The 16,879-nt window shown below is 30.0% G+C and overlaps 1 protein-coding gene across 2 annotated transcripts in view; it reads left to right on the top strand.

The window, feature by feature from the left end:
- The window catches only part of Drep2 (DNA fragmentation factor-related protein 2), a 32,874-nt gene extending 19,829 nt beyond the window's left edge, over positions 1–13,045 (top strand). For both annotated transcript variants that reach the window (XM_074113947.1, XM_074113948.1), the window contains exon 6: positions 1,128–13,045. In XM_074113947.1, the coding sequence (XP_073970048.1) occupies positions 1,128–1,563 (436 nt within the window). In that variant the 3' untranslated portion in view covers positions 1,564–13,045. The remainder of the gene's footprint in view (positions 1–1,127) is intronic.
- Positions 13,046–16,879: the final 3,834 nt, after the last annotated feature.

Below are 16,879 nucleotides of genomic sequence, written 5' to 3' on the forward strand. Positions count from 1 at the left end.
GAAGCGGCACCTCAAATGAACTTCATGTAAATCTTATATTTCTCTGATTAGAGTGGCAGGGATTTTTAGTTTCTTGTTTAGTGGAGGATACTTATCTGTGTTTTCTAAAATTTTATTGAACATTTCGGCCTAATAATGACGTTCACGTACGTATATCCATTAACTATGTAATAGTCTACTTAACTTCCTGCATTGTCCAGGTGAATCAGGAGACTTTTTGATTGCAGTTTGTTTCTTTTAAAGGAATGGCTTTAATATTTTACCCAAAAATCTAAGTAGAACCGTTAAATTTGAATGTAAACTTAAAACCAAAGGGTGTAGTGCAAAGATAAACAAATGAAGCTCCACAGGAAGAATCCTGCCTGATAATATAATTTATTTCTGACTCCGAATTTCAATGTGTTCAATTCTTACTACATTTTTTTTATATATACATATATAAATATTACTTCCGCGCGCAATTCAAATTTAAGGAACCAACCAAAGCTGCCTTTGAGGTCTGAAAAATAATAATGGTATGTAACTAGTAAAGCAATGTTCTCTTTTTTCCAATTTCTGGTGAGATCTTCTGTCGATAGCTGACAACTACCGAAATTTTATTTTGATTTTTATAAATCTAAGTAATTATTATAATTAATAAAGTTAGATGAAAGGACTGTAGTTTGTGTTGTTAGGCTGAAGCACCCCGCTGGTAGTTCACTTCCTCACACAAATAGATCTTCCAAATCATATGTTTTTGAAAATAAAAAGTTGAACCAATAGTTTTCATTTGATTGATAATCTTCAGAACTTGTTACTTTTGATTGTACACGTTATAAATATTTCGCCAATGTTCAGAAGTTCCATTAAGCATGGGTAGTGTAGGAGTTAGAGGGAAAATATTTAGAAATTCGTTCAAAATATATTGTCGTGATCCGTATAAAATTTGTATCAAAAGTAACAAGGTTTAGAAAAATAACACTCAACTAGCAAAACATTTTAAATCCATTAGAGATCACTTGATGCTTTAGGATTCAATCCAAATCGAATTCCAACTCTTCAACTCTTGCACATTATCTTGCATAATATTAAATATTTCTATATAATAAAAATGTAGCAAAATAATTTATGTTGGCAATGTATTCAAGGTCGGTGAAAGGACACGTACGGTTCCTGGACATTGAGGGAGCTGCGGCACGTCGCCAAGAGGATAGTAGTGAAAGTGAGACAGAAGCTGGTACCGACGAGACTGTCACAACTGAGAAGTTCCTACTGCTCATTGATCAGTTATCTGTGGATCAAAAACGTCACTTAACTATAAAAGATATTGGTATCATTTTGGAAAGATTATCATCGAAGATATTAGATGTTGAACGTTTGGATAGAGAATCTGAATCAGATGACTGCTATAATTGGACGATAAAAGCAACTATTCGGGGAGATGTTTTACGTGAATTAGGCGTAATATATAATGGTAATTATTATGCAATATCCGAGCATCCCGGTTACAGAGCGGATGAATCAGCGGAAGATGAAGGAGGTGCAAGAGGAGGTGAAGATGAAGAAGATGATGATGATATTTAAAAAACTTTTATAAACTCAAATCTTTTTAACTTCGCCAACTCTAAATTAAAAAAAAAAAATTTTTGTTTACAAAAATAAATAAACAATTTAAAAACTAAAGACAGGCCTAGCCAACTTACCAGTCATTTAGCACAAAGTAGACTTAGTCTGTTATTAAACTTATCAAGCTCAAATCATTAAAAAACAAATAAAAAAAAAAATTGTGCGTTTTTTATAAAAAAAAAAATATTTTAAAAAAAGAAAATTATATGTGAAGACTTTTTCCATTTTGTTTTTGTTCGTTTTTATTTGTTTATTAAACTTTGAAGGCAAAACTTGTGAGAACATTTACACGCGTTGTGTGAAAAACAAATCCGACTCCTATCCGGGTATAAAAATGACAAACCACGTTGTGGCCATGTTTTCAATATTAAAAAAACAAATCTACTATTTAACACATTAAAACTTGTAAATTGTTATTGCAAGAAAATACAAGTAAAAATAAAAAGACAAATGACTGGGTCCCATTAAAAAAAATAAATAAATTTTTAAAAAACCCTTTTTTTAAATCGAATAAAAGTTTGTAAAAAATTGTCGACTATTGTGAAAAGAAATAGAAAACTCCTTCTTTATTTACCTCTTGAGCAATTTTGTAATACATTTGTAATGTAATATACACTAATGATGAATAATTTGCTCAGAGGATCACACCGAACTTTGTGTTATGCTTTAATTTCTGTTTATTTATTTCTTTTAAGGGGGTGAATGGGTCACATAAAGAACAAAATGTACTTTTGGGGGAAAAAATGAATTGTTAATTGTGTGACACCATGGGTGAGATATTTTGAAATGTTATTTTTATCTTTTTAATTGATTTAAAATGATGCCATATCAGAATTCCACTGGGATCAACGTCTGCTCAATGGTGCATTATTATTACTTAGAATTATTATGAAAAATAATAATTAATAATAATAATAAAAACTAAATACAAAAAAGTTTAATTGTAGTATTTAAAAAAACAATTTTTGTCAATAAATTTGGAACAATGACACTGCCTTGAATGGTAGAGAAAGCAAAGAAAGATTATTTACAGATAATGTCCGTAAATATATTATTTATGGCTTATATATATGTGTAAACAAATTACTGGTTAATTTGTTTTAATTAATTCAAATGAATTGATAGATATTAACAAATTCTTCTTCTTTCTTTTTTTTTTTTTTGGTACTTTTTCCACAAATTATACATTTGTGAAAAAATAATTAAAAAATTGTGATGTATTTAAATGTTTTTTGAAACGCAAAAAAAACGCTCCGTTGTTATTTTGTTTCATAGAGTTCAAGTGATTATTTGACATTTATTTGTTTAAAAAAAAAAAACGTTTTTCCTGCCAAGTCGTTAAAGGTGTTCAAAGTTATTTCACCGATAAGTTGTAACAGTTTTCAATATACATGCAGAAAGTATTTTAAGAATAATGTAAAAGTGAATGATCAAATATAGTTTTCTGAGCACTGAATCCCTACAAAGCCATTTGGGAATACAATATAGTTCAGAATTCCAGACAAAAATATTATCAATTGCCAAATATCTAGTAAACTCTGGGCGTTTATGAAGGTGTATACTGAGGCAAAAAAAAGTGCTGCACATTTTGATTCCTCTAAGATCAAATGTTTACAGTGAGATTTCTAAGTGCTATCAAAATCTGAAGCATCCACAGAGCACGGAACTTCTTGTACTAACGCGAAATCTTCCTTGAGCTGTTTTGATAAACCTCAGCAAAGTAGAGAATTCTGGTAATAGTTTTCTAAAAAGTCCACTGGGGTAGACATAACTTTCGGTTTGGTGCAGTTTACACTTGCATATTTCTTGCAGTACTTTACATAGTCTGGTTTTATCATCTTTCCCAAAATTGTTCTTCAACTTCCATAATTTACATTCAAAATCAAAGTGATACGCAGAGATTTTTATTGTTACTGAAAATCTAAATATCACAGTGATTAACAAATTACCTTCCGCGTACCAACAGGTATTGCAACGTGAAATGAACGACAGCTACAGCGTCTGCCTTCTTTACTAGCAGCGGCAGACACACCTCAGGGTAGTTTCCTCCCTGGAAGTTTAATTCCCAGGACAGTATTATGGTGAGGAATGGAAATTACAAGCAGAGTGGAACTTTGCCAATTAGCAGAAGATGAAGTCGATAGGTTAAAAAATGATTACCTTCATCCGAATGACTAGATTCAAGAATAGGATAGTTACGCGGGCAAAACGTTTTTTTATAATCCCTTGTAATTACCCTGAGTTGACAATCCAGGTACGCTGAAAGCTAAATCGGTGTCTAAGGCAGGAAACGTGCTAGTAACTAAAATTCTCTTAAAAGGACAAACAAAAAATTAGGCCTCTTCGTAATGTATTTAAAAAATATAGTTAGTAACTAATAAATTATAAAACGATTAAATAATTTTTGTTATAATAAATCTTTTATTTAATTTAATTAAAACAAATGTTTTAATGGCAAAAGAGAGATCAAAAATTGCGATACTGTAAGAGGGCCTATTTACGTCAGTGCCAAAGGACCATGATATTTTGTTTGTGATATCACTAATGTTAAATACTATGATTAATTTTTTCATCCCATTTTTTATTTACTTATTTTCCTTTACTTGCTGTCTTACTTTCTCAGTGTATATTCTTTCTCAGTTTTTGTTGAATGAAAAGTGAACAATCGCTTTAGTGTGAGCATTAAGAGAAAATGTTTTCCAGAGAGTTTTATGAAAAGACAAGTTATAGTGAACAATTTGGTCACAACGAAATTTGTTGTTTACATCAAATTTTTAGAGGGGGGGAAAAAAATATTTGAATTCATCACAGAACAAGGATTTTCGCGTTTTTTAAGTGTTTTTTTTATTTTGTTTTTTTAAGAAAGAAAGAAAAAAAAAATACGACGATTGAAGGTGTAGGTAATCTACTATTTCAACCAAACGAAAACTTAACTCACCACCCATCAAATGGACATTGTATTGAACTATTTTAAGAAAAAAAATGATAAGTGTTAAAAAAATTAAAACTTGAATAAGAAAATTTAAAAAAGAAACTATATATATATTACATACAAATATATATACATAAACATAAAAAAACGGGTATTTAAATTTATTGTTGATGAAGAAAATTTTAAAATAATAAAGCTAACTACACTATTTGTCATTTTTGGTAAGGCCAAAAAATAAAAATTAAATTAAATTTGTAAATTTGAGGAGGGGACGTGTTTGTATGTATAAAATTTACTTATGTACGAACTGTTCTGTACTTTAATTTTATTTTTTAAATTGAATAAAACTTATAAATTTAAAATTGAAATAGAAATAGTAAAAGTCAAATAATTTAAAGTTATTAATAACAAAAAAATAACAATTTTCTTTAAACTGTTTCAATGTTACTTTAAACTGTTGTTCTATGTTTTTCTTCTTAAAAGATAATAAGGACATCTGTTTTCTTGAAACTCGAATCTTGAATGGTAGATAATGCAATCGATCGTGACTAGAGTTTTTTTTTTAAAAAAAAAAAAAAATCATAATTTAAATCAATAAGAGTACTTGTCAGGGAATCCTCACAACTGCATTGGACTACCCAGAGCCTTGCGGACAAAGACTCTGGGTATTAGAATTTGCTTCCAAAAGATAGACTAGAATATCTCTCTCACCTGAGGGGATAATGACTTAATTAAGACCGATCAATATTTTAGTAATTCTTCTAAAGAGAGAAGAATATGGGCTCCCAAGCGAGGAGTCCCTTCAAATATCATTCCTGTTTCTGTTTTACACATAATCTGAATTCTAATTCTATCCTTAGATTTTTAATTTGGTTCAAAAAGACCCATGGAAGACATTTATTCAGTTATGATTCAGTTTTCAGCGTTAATTTTCCATCAGATTATAATTTGTTTCTTTTATATGTGGTAGGCAATCAAAGAGTTTAAAGAATTTAATGGACATTTCCTTCCTCATGGATTAAGTATCCAATAGAAAGAGGGAAGATGGCCGTTATTTTTATTCTGTTCTTAAGTTTGATCATTTCCAAATGATAAGGGAAATCGTTGCTAAAAATTGCAAAGCGATATCCGTCCTAACCATAGCCTAAGTGTTTGCTATGGGTTGCAATTAAATCGGCGAAATCGGAAGTCTTGCAAGAGTAAAGCCTGAGAATAACTTTAACTAGAGAACTGGCTATTATTTTGCTTTATTCTTAAGCAAATGGAACAGGAATCAACTAAAAGTTAAGAACATTCCTATCGCTTTGCAAGGATAATTTTATAGTTGAACAAAGGAAACTTAATTAAATGATGCAGTCCACAGCGAAATACAAGTTCAACTGATAAATTTAGCCCTTATCTTTAAATAGCAAACTGTTATGATTTTAAAATGGGCATTATACATTCATTGGCAAACTCATTTCAGTCACTCCATATCGTTGGGGAACAAATGTATCTATGGCACATGTAGAGCTTTGTATTGAAGGTAGTTAAGATTTGACTATCGAATTTAAAACTCAAACATTTATTTGGTGGTTATGATGGAAGAAATTACTTCCTAATGATATTTTGAAGAACCCAAAAGTAATTTTAAATAACTTGAAAATATCCTTAACTTACACTGTCCGGATTAAATAGACATAATTCTTCTTAGGAGCCGCCCAACTTCATCCTGCTGTAATTCAATGATGGATCAAATTTGTCATCGCCTTCTCCAATCTTAAAAGCAGCGAGTAGTTTTTTTGCAATAATCCAAATTAGTAATTTCTTTATTTCTGCTCGTGATATTTTAAGAGTGACAAAGGTTTAATTGTCTTACAACAGGATGGTTTTAATCACTGCCGTATAAATGTACTTTTCTTCTTCCTAGTGAACTTAGAAAAATTAAAAATGGTGGCTTCTTCGATGAATACCTTAAGTGTTCGACTTCTTAAGATATTTATTAATAAACTGGGAAGTTGACATAGTAATCAAAAGACTCCTTATCCGGATGTGAAATGAATTCAGATTTGTGATAATTGGTGCTAGGAAACCAGCCTATGTAACCTAGTCTGTTGGAAATTGGAAAATGAACAGTAGAACTAGAAAACAGAATTTGACCTTGAGTTTAGAGTATAGTGAAAACTAATTGTTCTGTTGTCTTGCGTTTGCGTGCAAGATATACTTGAACTTTGACTACTCCTTTCAGGAAAACTTTTGGGATAATATCATGGCGTTCTTAAAAAAAAAAAATCTTCAAGAAAATTTTTTACACTCTTGAAGTCAACTCAGGATTATTACAGCAGCAATTCTATGGGTGTGTTATGAGGATTACCGTTCGCAGGGTTACGAACGGCACGTACAGATTTGTGTTTCTTATTTTCAGCAATGCGGGTATTAGAACTCGGTGATCAAATCTTAAACGACCTCTCCTTTTGCTGTAATATAACAATAACCTGCTCGTTAATTCCAGTTGAGCTAAATTCAAAATTATCTATGTTAGGTCGAATGTAATAATTATTTGGGAATGCCTAACTGCAAAATTATTTTGATGTACATTATGATATTTCCGACAATACTTTTACTAGTGTTCCGATTGCTATAGACTTTCTGTAATGTCATGCCAACAACAAGAAAGAACAGACTGTAGTCCAAAAATGGTCCATCAACTTCCAACCCCACCAATAGACGCAATGAAGACCTCTAATTAAATTTTTATACAAATTCATTTTAAGAACTACTAGTACAAATGAAGAGAAAAGCAAAAAATAAATCTATATAAAATTCATGACCTTCACTGTTAGAAAAAGGAGCCAAAAACATTCTACCATACAAGATTTAAGCAAGAATATAGAAAGGTCCTTTAAAAAATTTTTTCATTAAAAATAACTAACATGATAAAAATTCGGTCACAACCTCAAAAGAAACACGGAAAAAGTTTTGCTAACGTTTCTAGTAATTTTCTTTAAAAACAAAAATTAAAGAAAATATAGTAAAAAATACATATTCTAAAGAGAATATTCTAATGTTTTTCTAAAATAAAACAAAAAAATAATACCTACAAATAGTACGTATTTGTAAATTAAAAAGAGATAATCAAAAACGTAGAATTTACTTAATGTATACATAACTTTTTTTAAAAAAAATGCAAAATACTTATAAATCAATGAACTTATAAGAGATATTTCATTTTAAATTAAAAACTAATTGCTAAATTAAAAAAAAGAAATATTTAAAGATTCAATGACACTGATTTCATCCCCTTCCTGAACCAAGTTTTGTTCTATTATTTTTTTCTGAATTCATGGCATCGTAAAACTTGTGTACATTTAAAAATTCAAGATTTATTTAGTAAAAAAATGGAGAAATTTTTCAATATCTTCATTTTCTAAAGACAAACACAATCTACTTTTCTCCCTCCTCCAGGCAATGTAGAGGCCAGAAATGTTAATTATTGTAAAATTGAAAACCAGCCCCTATTATGCTGCTCTAGTCAAGAACGATTTAAAAGAAAATTATTTTAGAGTTATAAAATTACATTCTTACATTAACATTTCGGTGGATGACAATCAATGTTATTCAGTTTAAAGACGTTATTAGTTCCAATTCTTTCTCAGATATTGGCCTTATTGATCTTGTCATACCTTAACCTCGCCACGTAATATTCCTCAAAAATCTTAGTGGCCTAAAAGCCCAAATAAATTATAATTTAAGAGAAGTAGGCTATCCAGTCAGTAAGGCCAGGGTTATCGAATCCTGAGAAGTCAATCAAAGACTGAAACTCACAACCAGCTAAGCAAAATTCCTTTCTACAGCCACTAAAACATGGAAACCACACCAAAAAAATCCAGTCATGTCGCAGAAATGGTGGGTGAAAATCAAATACGGTCGCGCGACCATTTGGATGACATAGCCTCTCATTACGGGCCACTACAGATTGTGGAAGCACAAATTTCGCTTTAGCCTGGTTATCCCAGACTGTCAGGAAAAAAGAGGAAATGGCACTGAAATTATTGAACGGTGTGCAAGGCCTTTATAATTTAAGAGTTCGACTTTTCATAGGATAAAATCTGATGCCTTCAATCTTTATCCAAGATTCTGCCACTTATTAATAGATACGATTGGAAGATTAGCTCTATTTAATGAATGCTACCACAGGCTCGTTTAACTGAATAACTTGTCAGACCCGCATGTAATCTCATAAATCAAATAGCAGTTTTTTTTGGCCCGAAATCTGTAATTACTTGGTTAGAACTACTACCTTCAACACCATACTGTCGTGAATGTTCCTAAATACGAATCTTACTTCTTTAGATGGAGCTATCTTTACCTATCAGATAGAAACACACTGACTGTCGTTCAGTTCCTTGCTGTGCAAAGCATCATTTGGAGCAGAGAAAACCGTCTCCATTTTCCAGACAAAATTAAGATTCATTTTCTTCATTTAATAACACCCATCCGTATTTTAACAATTTCTAAAAACTATGACCTCCCAAAGAACGTAACGAACATAGAATCCTTGGAAGACCCGTTCCTCAGTTAATGAAAAAAAACAAAAAACAAATTCTTGGTTCATTCAGTTTTCAAAAATGTCGACAAAAAAAATGACAAGCTCTACATTAAGCATTGATATATTTCTTTTAATGAAATCACATTCACAAAAATTTAATTGGTAAACAAAAATTGTCTTATCAGAGCCAAAAATTGTAAACAAAACTGTCAATAAATATAGTGCCAAATATTTATATACACATTATTTTTTTTTTATGAAATAATTGAAACGTTTTGTTTTGAATATATTTTGAATTTCTATGGTACGAAGGATTTATTATATGAACGGAATAGTAATTTACTTGTAGATAGGATTGAAACCAATTCTATTTAAAAAATTTATCTCAACAAGAAAATGAAAGGCAATTTGAGAATAAGTTCAAGTGGTGATTGACACCGCAATGTTGCATAATACCGAAGAGCTCTAACTAATTAAGCATGCTTGTTTTCTTAAAGTCTGGCCAATTTCGGATTTCAACCTTCATCAGAGACTGGTCTCAGTTCGTGTAGAAACTTTGCAAGTAAAAGTCAAATTCATTTTACAATTCTACTGAATCAAACTGTCTGAAATGTTTCTAATATGATTTTCCGAACTAAGCCAGAATTAAGAAAAACCGCAACCGATTAAATTTAAATTATTAAATTAATTTCCTTAAATGTTTTCTTAAATTTCTCTTAATTAATTTCTTAAGTATGATTAGGGGCTAAGTAATTTCTTTAAAAAATGTCCTTTTTACTTTTATGCTTGATTATACATTTTTTTTAATTGTATGAATTCATCTTACTAGGATACATAGGAAATAGATTTGAATACCACTAAATAAAATTGTATGCTATACTGGGATCAGAGTTAATTGGCCTTAACAGGGACCTAGGATGTTTCTACTTCCCTTTTGCGACAAAAAAAGTTCCTACTCGTATAATCCATGGACCGATTCCCAACCAATTTCGAGAAATTGCCATTTTATAGTGTTTTAATGTTTTACGATTCTCCCCTCTAAAATGTTTTTATTTCTCAGAGTGCTTAAATGATTTAAATTTAACATACTATTCGAAAGAACATTGCTTTTATTTTAATGTCGTCATTTTGTCAATTTTTATTGTAGATGGTGTCAATTTGGAGCTTAACTTAAAAAAAAAAAAGCTATTATTTTCAAAATTTAAGATAAAGCTAAGGGCAATAATGAATTTATTACTTTCTCTCTGCATACCTACCGTTAATTTTTTTTTGTAATTATGAATGTAATACTAAAAAATTAGACAAGTACCATTAAAAATAATTATGGTTCTATTTTTCCCCTTATTTAAAACTCTTTGACTTTCATATTTTCCACACGTAAAACTGCACTTTGTACACTTGGGACTGTACGTGAGAATCGAATTGTGAAACGCATTTATTAAAGAATATTTTAATTTAAAATTTTAAGCTTATTGATCGGATGAGTGCAAATATGTTTGCTGTTGCCCTTAAACCTTAGCACTTTAAAGTTTTTAATTTCTATAAATCATTTTTAAGAAAAAAAGTCGTGAAACAATAAATTATGAAATGACTTTTTTTTCCTGGATAGGTTGAAAATCGGATAAGGCTTGTATGAACTTTTTTTGGTTGAAAATGAGATGCAAGATCACCTCCTGATGCTTGGTCAGTTCAACTTGGTATACTATGTACAATGAAATATGTTTTAATTTGATTGAGAAGGTCGGTACAGATGCAAAATAAACTCTGTTCTTAATGTATGAAGGTTATCAACCGTTCTTATCTTAATAAATATAAGTTTAGGCCTCAAAATCTAACAAGGGTTTAGAGATCTAAAGGGAATGTTCCTGTTACCAGTGGTATTCGTATTTCTGAAGAGAGCAATTCTTCTTGCTAATTCTGCTCTCTTCCTAGTGGGGACAAGTAAATCTTTTAGAATGCCTACGACTACCACAAGGTTGTTTTTTTCTTTAGGTTTTACTTCCAAGTATTACCAAGTTCTGAATTTCGTTACAGCCGTCGCTATCCAGATGTAGTCCTAGACTTGCAATGGTCTTCTAGATTCTCAGCCCAAAATTGTTACTCCAGCATCTATTCTAACAAACCCCATGCATGCCAAAAAAAAAAATTGTCTCCTATCGTGCATTCTCCTCATCAAACATTTAGCCGCCTTCTTTATGGGTCATAAAAACTGTTACTGCCAGTCATTGTCTTTAGAAAAATTTTTAATACACGACATCTTCAACAAAGTTTTCAACGGGAAGTTTGCTAGGATTGAAAATAGAATTTCTCACTTTTGCCTACGGTTCGAAAATAAAGATAATATGAGAAATACCTACATTCTACATTGACCAAGTTCCGAGTAATATTTACGGCCATGTTATTCTTCTAATAACCCACCTCTTTAGACCGAGAATGAATCCCAGATATTCAATACCAGATTTTCGAATCTTCTTTTTCTTTTGACACACTAGGCAAACAATCTTCTTAATCAAGGGAATTTATTGTCGATTAATTTGAATTTTCTTTTAAATCTAGGCTTTCTTTATGTGTGTTATACATATATAAATTGAGGTATTTATTAATCTGAAGCACATTATAACAAAATATTTCTGATAAAAAAAAATATATATATATATTTAAAAATAAAATGAATAAACGGTTGTGTCAAATTTTTTAAAGTTAGCTCTAATTTTTGAGGTTTATTTAAACTATGTAAAAAAAAAATTAACATAAATTAAAATCGTAATTTATAAAAGATATTTTAAGATTAAAAAGAACCTTTTTTATATTTTTTAATTTGTATTATTTTCAAAAAAGAAAAAGAAAAATAATACAATAAATACATATATATATATTTAAAAAAAAGAAATATATATAAATTATATGGAAATAATAGTCTTTCAAATTATTATTGTTGTTATAAGGTAGAGGTTGAATATGGCTTCCTATATAGCTATTAAATCAAAAACAAAAAAAAATCAAACAAAATGTGGAATTCAAATTTCTTTGTCATGAAAATAAAATAAAAAAATGGGGGGGGAAACTTCCCTAATATATAATTGGACACTTTTAATTGAATGAAAACTTATAAGCGAATTTGTACAGTGTTTTAATGGACTTTTTAATTGGGATAAATTGCTGAAAATAAGTAATTTAAACAAAGAAACAGTAAATTAGTTTTTAAAAATAAAGTGCGCGTGTGACATTTTATTAAAAAAGAAAAAAAAAAAAAGAATCTCCGAAAAAAAACCTAAAATGAAATAGGTTTTGTTATTAATATTTAAAATTTACATAAAAGGATTTTACTTGTATTACTGTAAATTTTCAATCCTTTTATGTATCTTTACTCAGTTTTTTGTACATTGATTGTTTTTTTAATTTCATTTCTTGAAATACGGAAAATAAGAACACTTTTATATTTAATATTTAATATTAAAAAGAGTACTTACTATTAAATAAAAAACAAATAGTGATTCTAAAAAAAAAATAATAATAATAATTTAATTTAATCACTATTAAAGGTAAGGAAGTTGTTATATACATATATAAATATTATTAATTAAAAAGATTTTTAAATTAAATTAAATGGATTTTAAAAAAAAAAGATTTGTTACAGCACGCTCAAGGTGTGCTAAAACTTAGCCGCCACTTAATATTAAAAAAAAAAATTGTTGGCATAACAAGTTTTTTTAAATTTTTTGTGAAAACTTTTTAGCAAAGAAAAACATTTTTTGAAATAGTACATTGCGACGATATTCGTCGTTTACGAATTAGTAAACAAAAAACTTTTTAAAAAAAAGAAAATAATAATTGTATAAATCTTGATTTTTTTCAAGCTGACCCACTGCCAAAAGAAAAATTTGGTGTTGGTTATATGTGGACAGAGTGAATGGATTATTTGAAAAAAAAAAATCTATATATATATTATACAACTTTAAAAAAGAAAGAAAAGAAAATAATATTTATTTTCTTTTTTAACCACTTATTTGAGTACTTTAAATACATTTTTTATTTTCTTGTTTAAAATTTCTAAGGAATCATGAAAGCCATGTCTTTTATTAACAAAAAACAAAAAACTAATATGAGAAGATTAAGCGGTTGAAGTTTATAATATCCTTCATTTGCGGAAAGCGTAAATGTTGATGTAAAGTATTTTATACACCTATGTTTCAGCTACTAATTCTCTATCAGTAAATTGCAATTAGTGCAAACTGCACTTTTAAAAGGATTCTTTGAATGACGTTGGTACTTAATTGTCTGTTAAATCGAGAAGAGGTAGTGAGGGTACCCGAGGTCAGTGCTACATGGTTTTCTCCAGCAAGGGCAGGCGACCTTTAGGTTGATCGGTAGGCCTAGATTAAGAAAAAATATGTAATGGCATGGGCCTGGCACAGGGTAGTTAGTGAATGTTCTCTTAGGTTGACAAAAAGTAAATAAATACAAAAATGGCGCTGTACTACAATGTAATCTGTAAAGGAGCTTGTGTGGGTCCATCTACTGTGCATACCTTCTTATTTATGCATAAGTCCCTCGTCTTAAACTTAAATTGTCTTAATTAAACAGAGAATGTCGTATTCTAACTACTGGATATCAAAACCGACCCTCTACAGTTGCGATGGTGTAGGAGTTTTCTGGTTGAATCCCCTCGTCAAACTCTTATCTAATTAACTTTAAACATAGTTTGGAGCCCCCCACATAAATCCGGGCGCTGATATCTCATACTTGACCGTTGGGACAGAGACTCTATAACCTGAAATCCGCGGAAAGGCATATCCACCATTTTCTAGTATCTACTCCTGGGCTAGTTTCTAAATGGGCCTCCTCATAAAAAAAAAGATCGTTAGGCTATTGTACAGCCATTTAGGGCTTACTTCTTTCTCCCGGCCTAGCTATCTGTAGAGCAGTTTCTAAAGCAAACGTCTCTCCAGTTATCCTATCTGTTCATATTTTCTTAATTCAGAATTTTTCTCGCTCTTAGCAGTTCACTAAGTTAACACACCCTATCCTATAAAAATATCTCTTAAACTGAAACTGCAATATCAAACTGAAATCACAATAAGCAAATAACTATAGCACAAAGAAGTATAACCCCTAAATGAACGAATTGATGTACCAATTAAGGATTTGTTAATAATTGCATTTTTTAAATAGTTTTATTATTTTTAGAGCTGTTTTGAAACATAAGTGTAGCTGAGTACTGGTCCAACTATAACGCTGCAATATTAAGAAGATTTTAAATGGTGGAAAAAATAAAAAAAAGAAAATAGGAAAATTGTTTTGAACAAAGATGAACTTAAATAATATATACTATATGTATTAAACAAAAAAATTAAAAAATAAATCAAAAGTATAAGAATGAAACGAATAGTTTCTCATTAAAAACAAAAAAATATTCGTAATCTATAAAAACGTAAAAACAAAAAATTATATTTCATTTTCAAAAACAAAAAACTTTTTATTAAAACAGTTTGTTGTACTCAATACCCCAATCATTAAAAATAAAAATAAAATAGTGCCCCAGTATTGTACAATCATTAAATGAGTACAAGAACATTTTTTTGTACTTTTTAAGAATGTAGTGAAAACTTAAAAAAAAAAGTGGGACTGCTGTTTTTCTAGTAATGTATGTTGGGATTGTTTCTTTTGTATTTTAAAGATAAAAAGTATATATATATATTAAATATATATCAATTAAATTCGCTGAATTTAAGTGCGATTTCTAATTAGAGATGCAAAAAAAAATTGTAATATTAATAGTGTCTCTTTGGTAAAAAAGACTGTTAAATACATTATTAAATAATAGGAACCATTATAATTTCCTTACACATTAAAAAGAAAATCGAAGAAATTATTATTGTAAAAAAAATAATAATAAGTAACAATTAGGGAAGGGATTAGCTATGAGGTTAGCATACTGGACTCCCACGCGGAGGTCCCGGGTTCGAATCCAGCAGCTGACCCTTAGATTTTCTCTTCCTAGGAGCTTCTTACAGCTCACTGTCCGGTGATGGACAGTGTTGTCTGTAACGAGAAAACACTGTCCGGAGGCCGGCAGTGCACTGGAAAAAGCTCCGGGCGCTAATAACCTCAGCTGTTGATGCGCCAAAAAAAAAAAAAAAGTAACAATTCTTTAACTATTATTATTGTTACTATTCATAGAAGCTACCGAAGGAGGGTCAACCCAGGTAATGTTTTACTATTACCATTTTACAAGTTTAAACGTTAAAAAGCTGGACCATTTTTAATTTATCGTTGATTCTGATTGACTATAGTTTCGGTAAAACGCATATTGAGTGAACAAGTCTGGCGTGTTAAAAGCATTGCAGATGGAAGTCAAAATATATATATTAAACTGATAAATGATTATAAATGAACATCTGAATCCTGGCAGTTTTAAGATGGATAAAAATCAACGATATTATCTAGCATTGCCGTTATTTTCAATATTTTTACTTCACTTTAAGCATGGAGTATCGAGACATCTGTAAGGGAGCATCTTTCAGGTTTGGTCTAATAATCAACAATAAGAGAAAATCAAACCATCATGGCTTTTGAAATAGAAAATCTTTTGCCTTTTCCTAAAATATTGAGTCTGTATTAATTCCTATCGTCTCGATCATATTCCCGCATCCTCTACCGGCCATTTCCCACGTTATGTCCGATTGATTCTTGATCTCCCACTTTTCTTTCGACCATCACCTATTCTAATGAGAATAGAATAGGCTTAGAATATCAAGCTCCTGAAAGATGTTTTCTTCTCCTCCCACCTGATTCTGAATTTCAGAGGAAGGCTACGACGTCTGTTTAAGGAAAAAAAATAGTAAATTCTCCACTTTAATTGAAGACCTACTTTCTTTTTAAAGTACCTTTATTTTCGTCTCCATTTGTGGGGCCTTCTTCGTTGGTCAAGATATTTTGGATTATGCATTTATGGATAATATTCAAAACCTTTTTTGCAATTTAATACAATTCGCGTAAAACGACACACACTATTAAGGTTTTTTTGCTATATACTAACACAATAATTACTACCACATAATTCATCTAATGCAATCGCAACTTGGCTACCGGCAAATATATGTGTACATTAAAGTAATCCAAATTACCTTCCGTAACTCTGCTTCCTTTTCCAAATGACAGATGAACATCAAATTTGCTTTCAAGCACCATGACAAGTAAAACGAAAGGTAAAACAAGGTTAAGGCTCCATTACCATTCATTATTCATAAACTTTCGTAAATAGAGCAATCAGGCTGAAAATCTTTGCTACATCAATAAGAACTTGCCCATACAAAATGATTGATTTGAGGAATAGTATATAATTTTTACTTAATTAAAGAAGTATTATTTACTGGAGAATACTCAATTTAAGAATAATTTAGTCATAAGCTATTTTAAATTTGCTATTCAATTTAACAAAAAATTATTATGATCTCAAAAACTAATTCATCTGTGAAAATCACAACTTAGAAAACCTGGCATGATCGCCAAAATCTCCTAGGAAGAGAAAGTAAAAAATAGGCGAATGGAAAAGATAAAATCAGCGATATTTATAATCCTGGAGGTAAAATACAATCCTCAAATACCTTACTATTTTCTTCAAATCCTCGAAGAGATTTTTGCATACATTAAATAAAGATGCACATTCCTATTTGTCTCATTATTCTCACATCTTAGAAGATTCTTTCTCGGTGCCTGTAGATAAAAAATATATTTAATTACACAATAAAGAAGTATTTATAGAAAAGATTAACTTAGTTTAGTAATTATCATGTTTAATGAATCAGTTTAAC

This window comes from Rhodnius prolixus, unplaced genomic scaffold (assembly GCF_049639745.1).
Source record: "Rhodnius prolixus isolate KJV_2025 unplaced genomic scaffold, Rpr scaffold_7, whole genome shotgun sequence".
In the NCBI taxonomy this organism is placed as follows: domain Eukaryota; kingdom Metazoa; phylum Arthropoda; class Insecta; order Hemiptera; family Reduviidae; genus Rhodnius; species Rhodnius prolixus.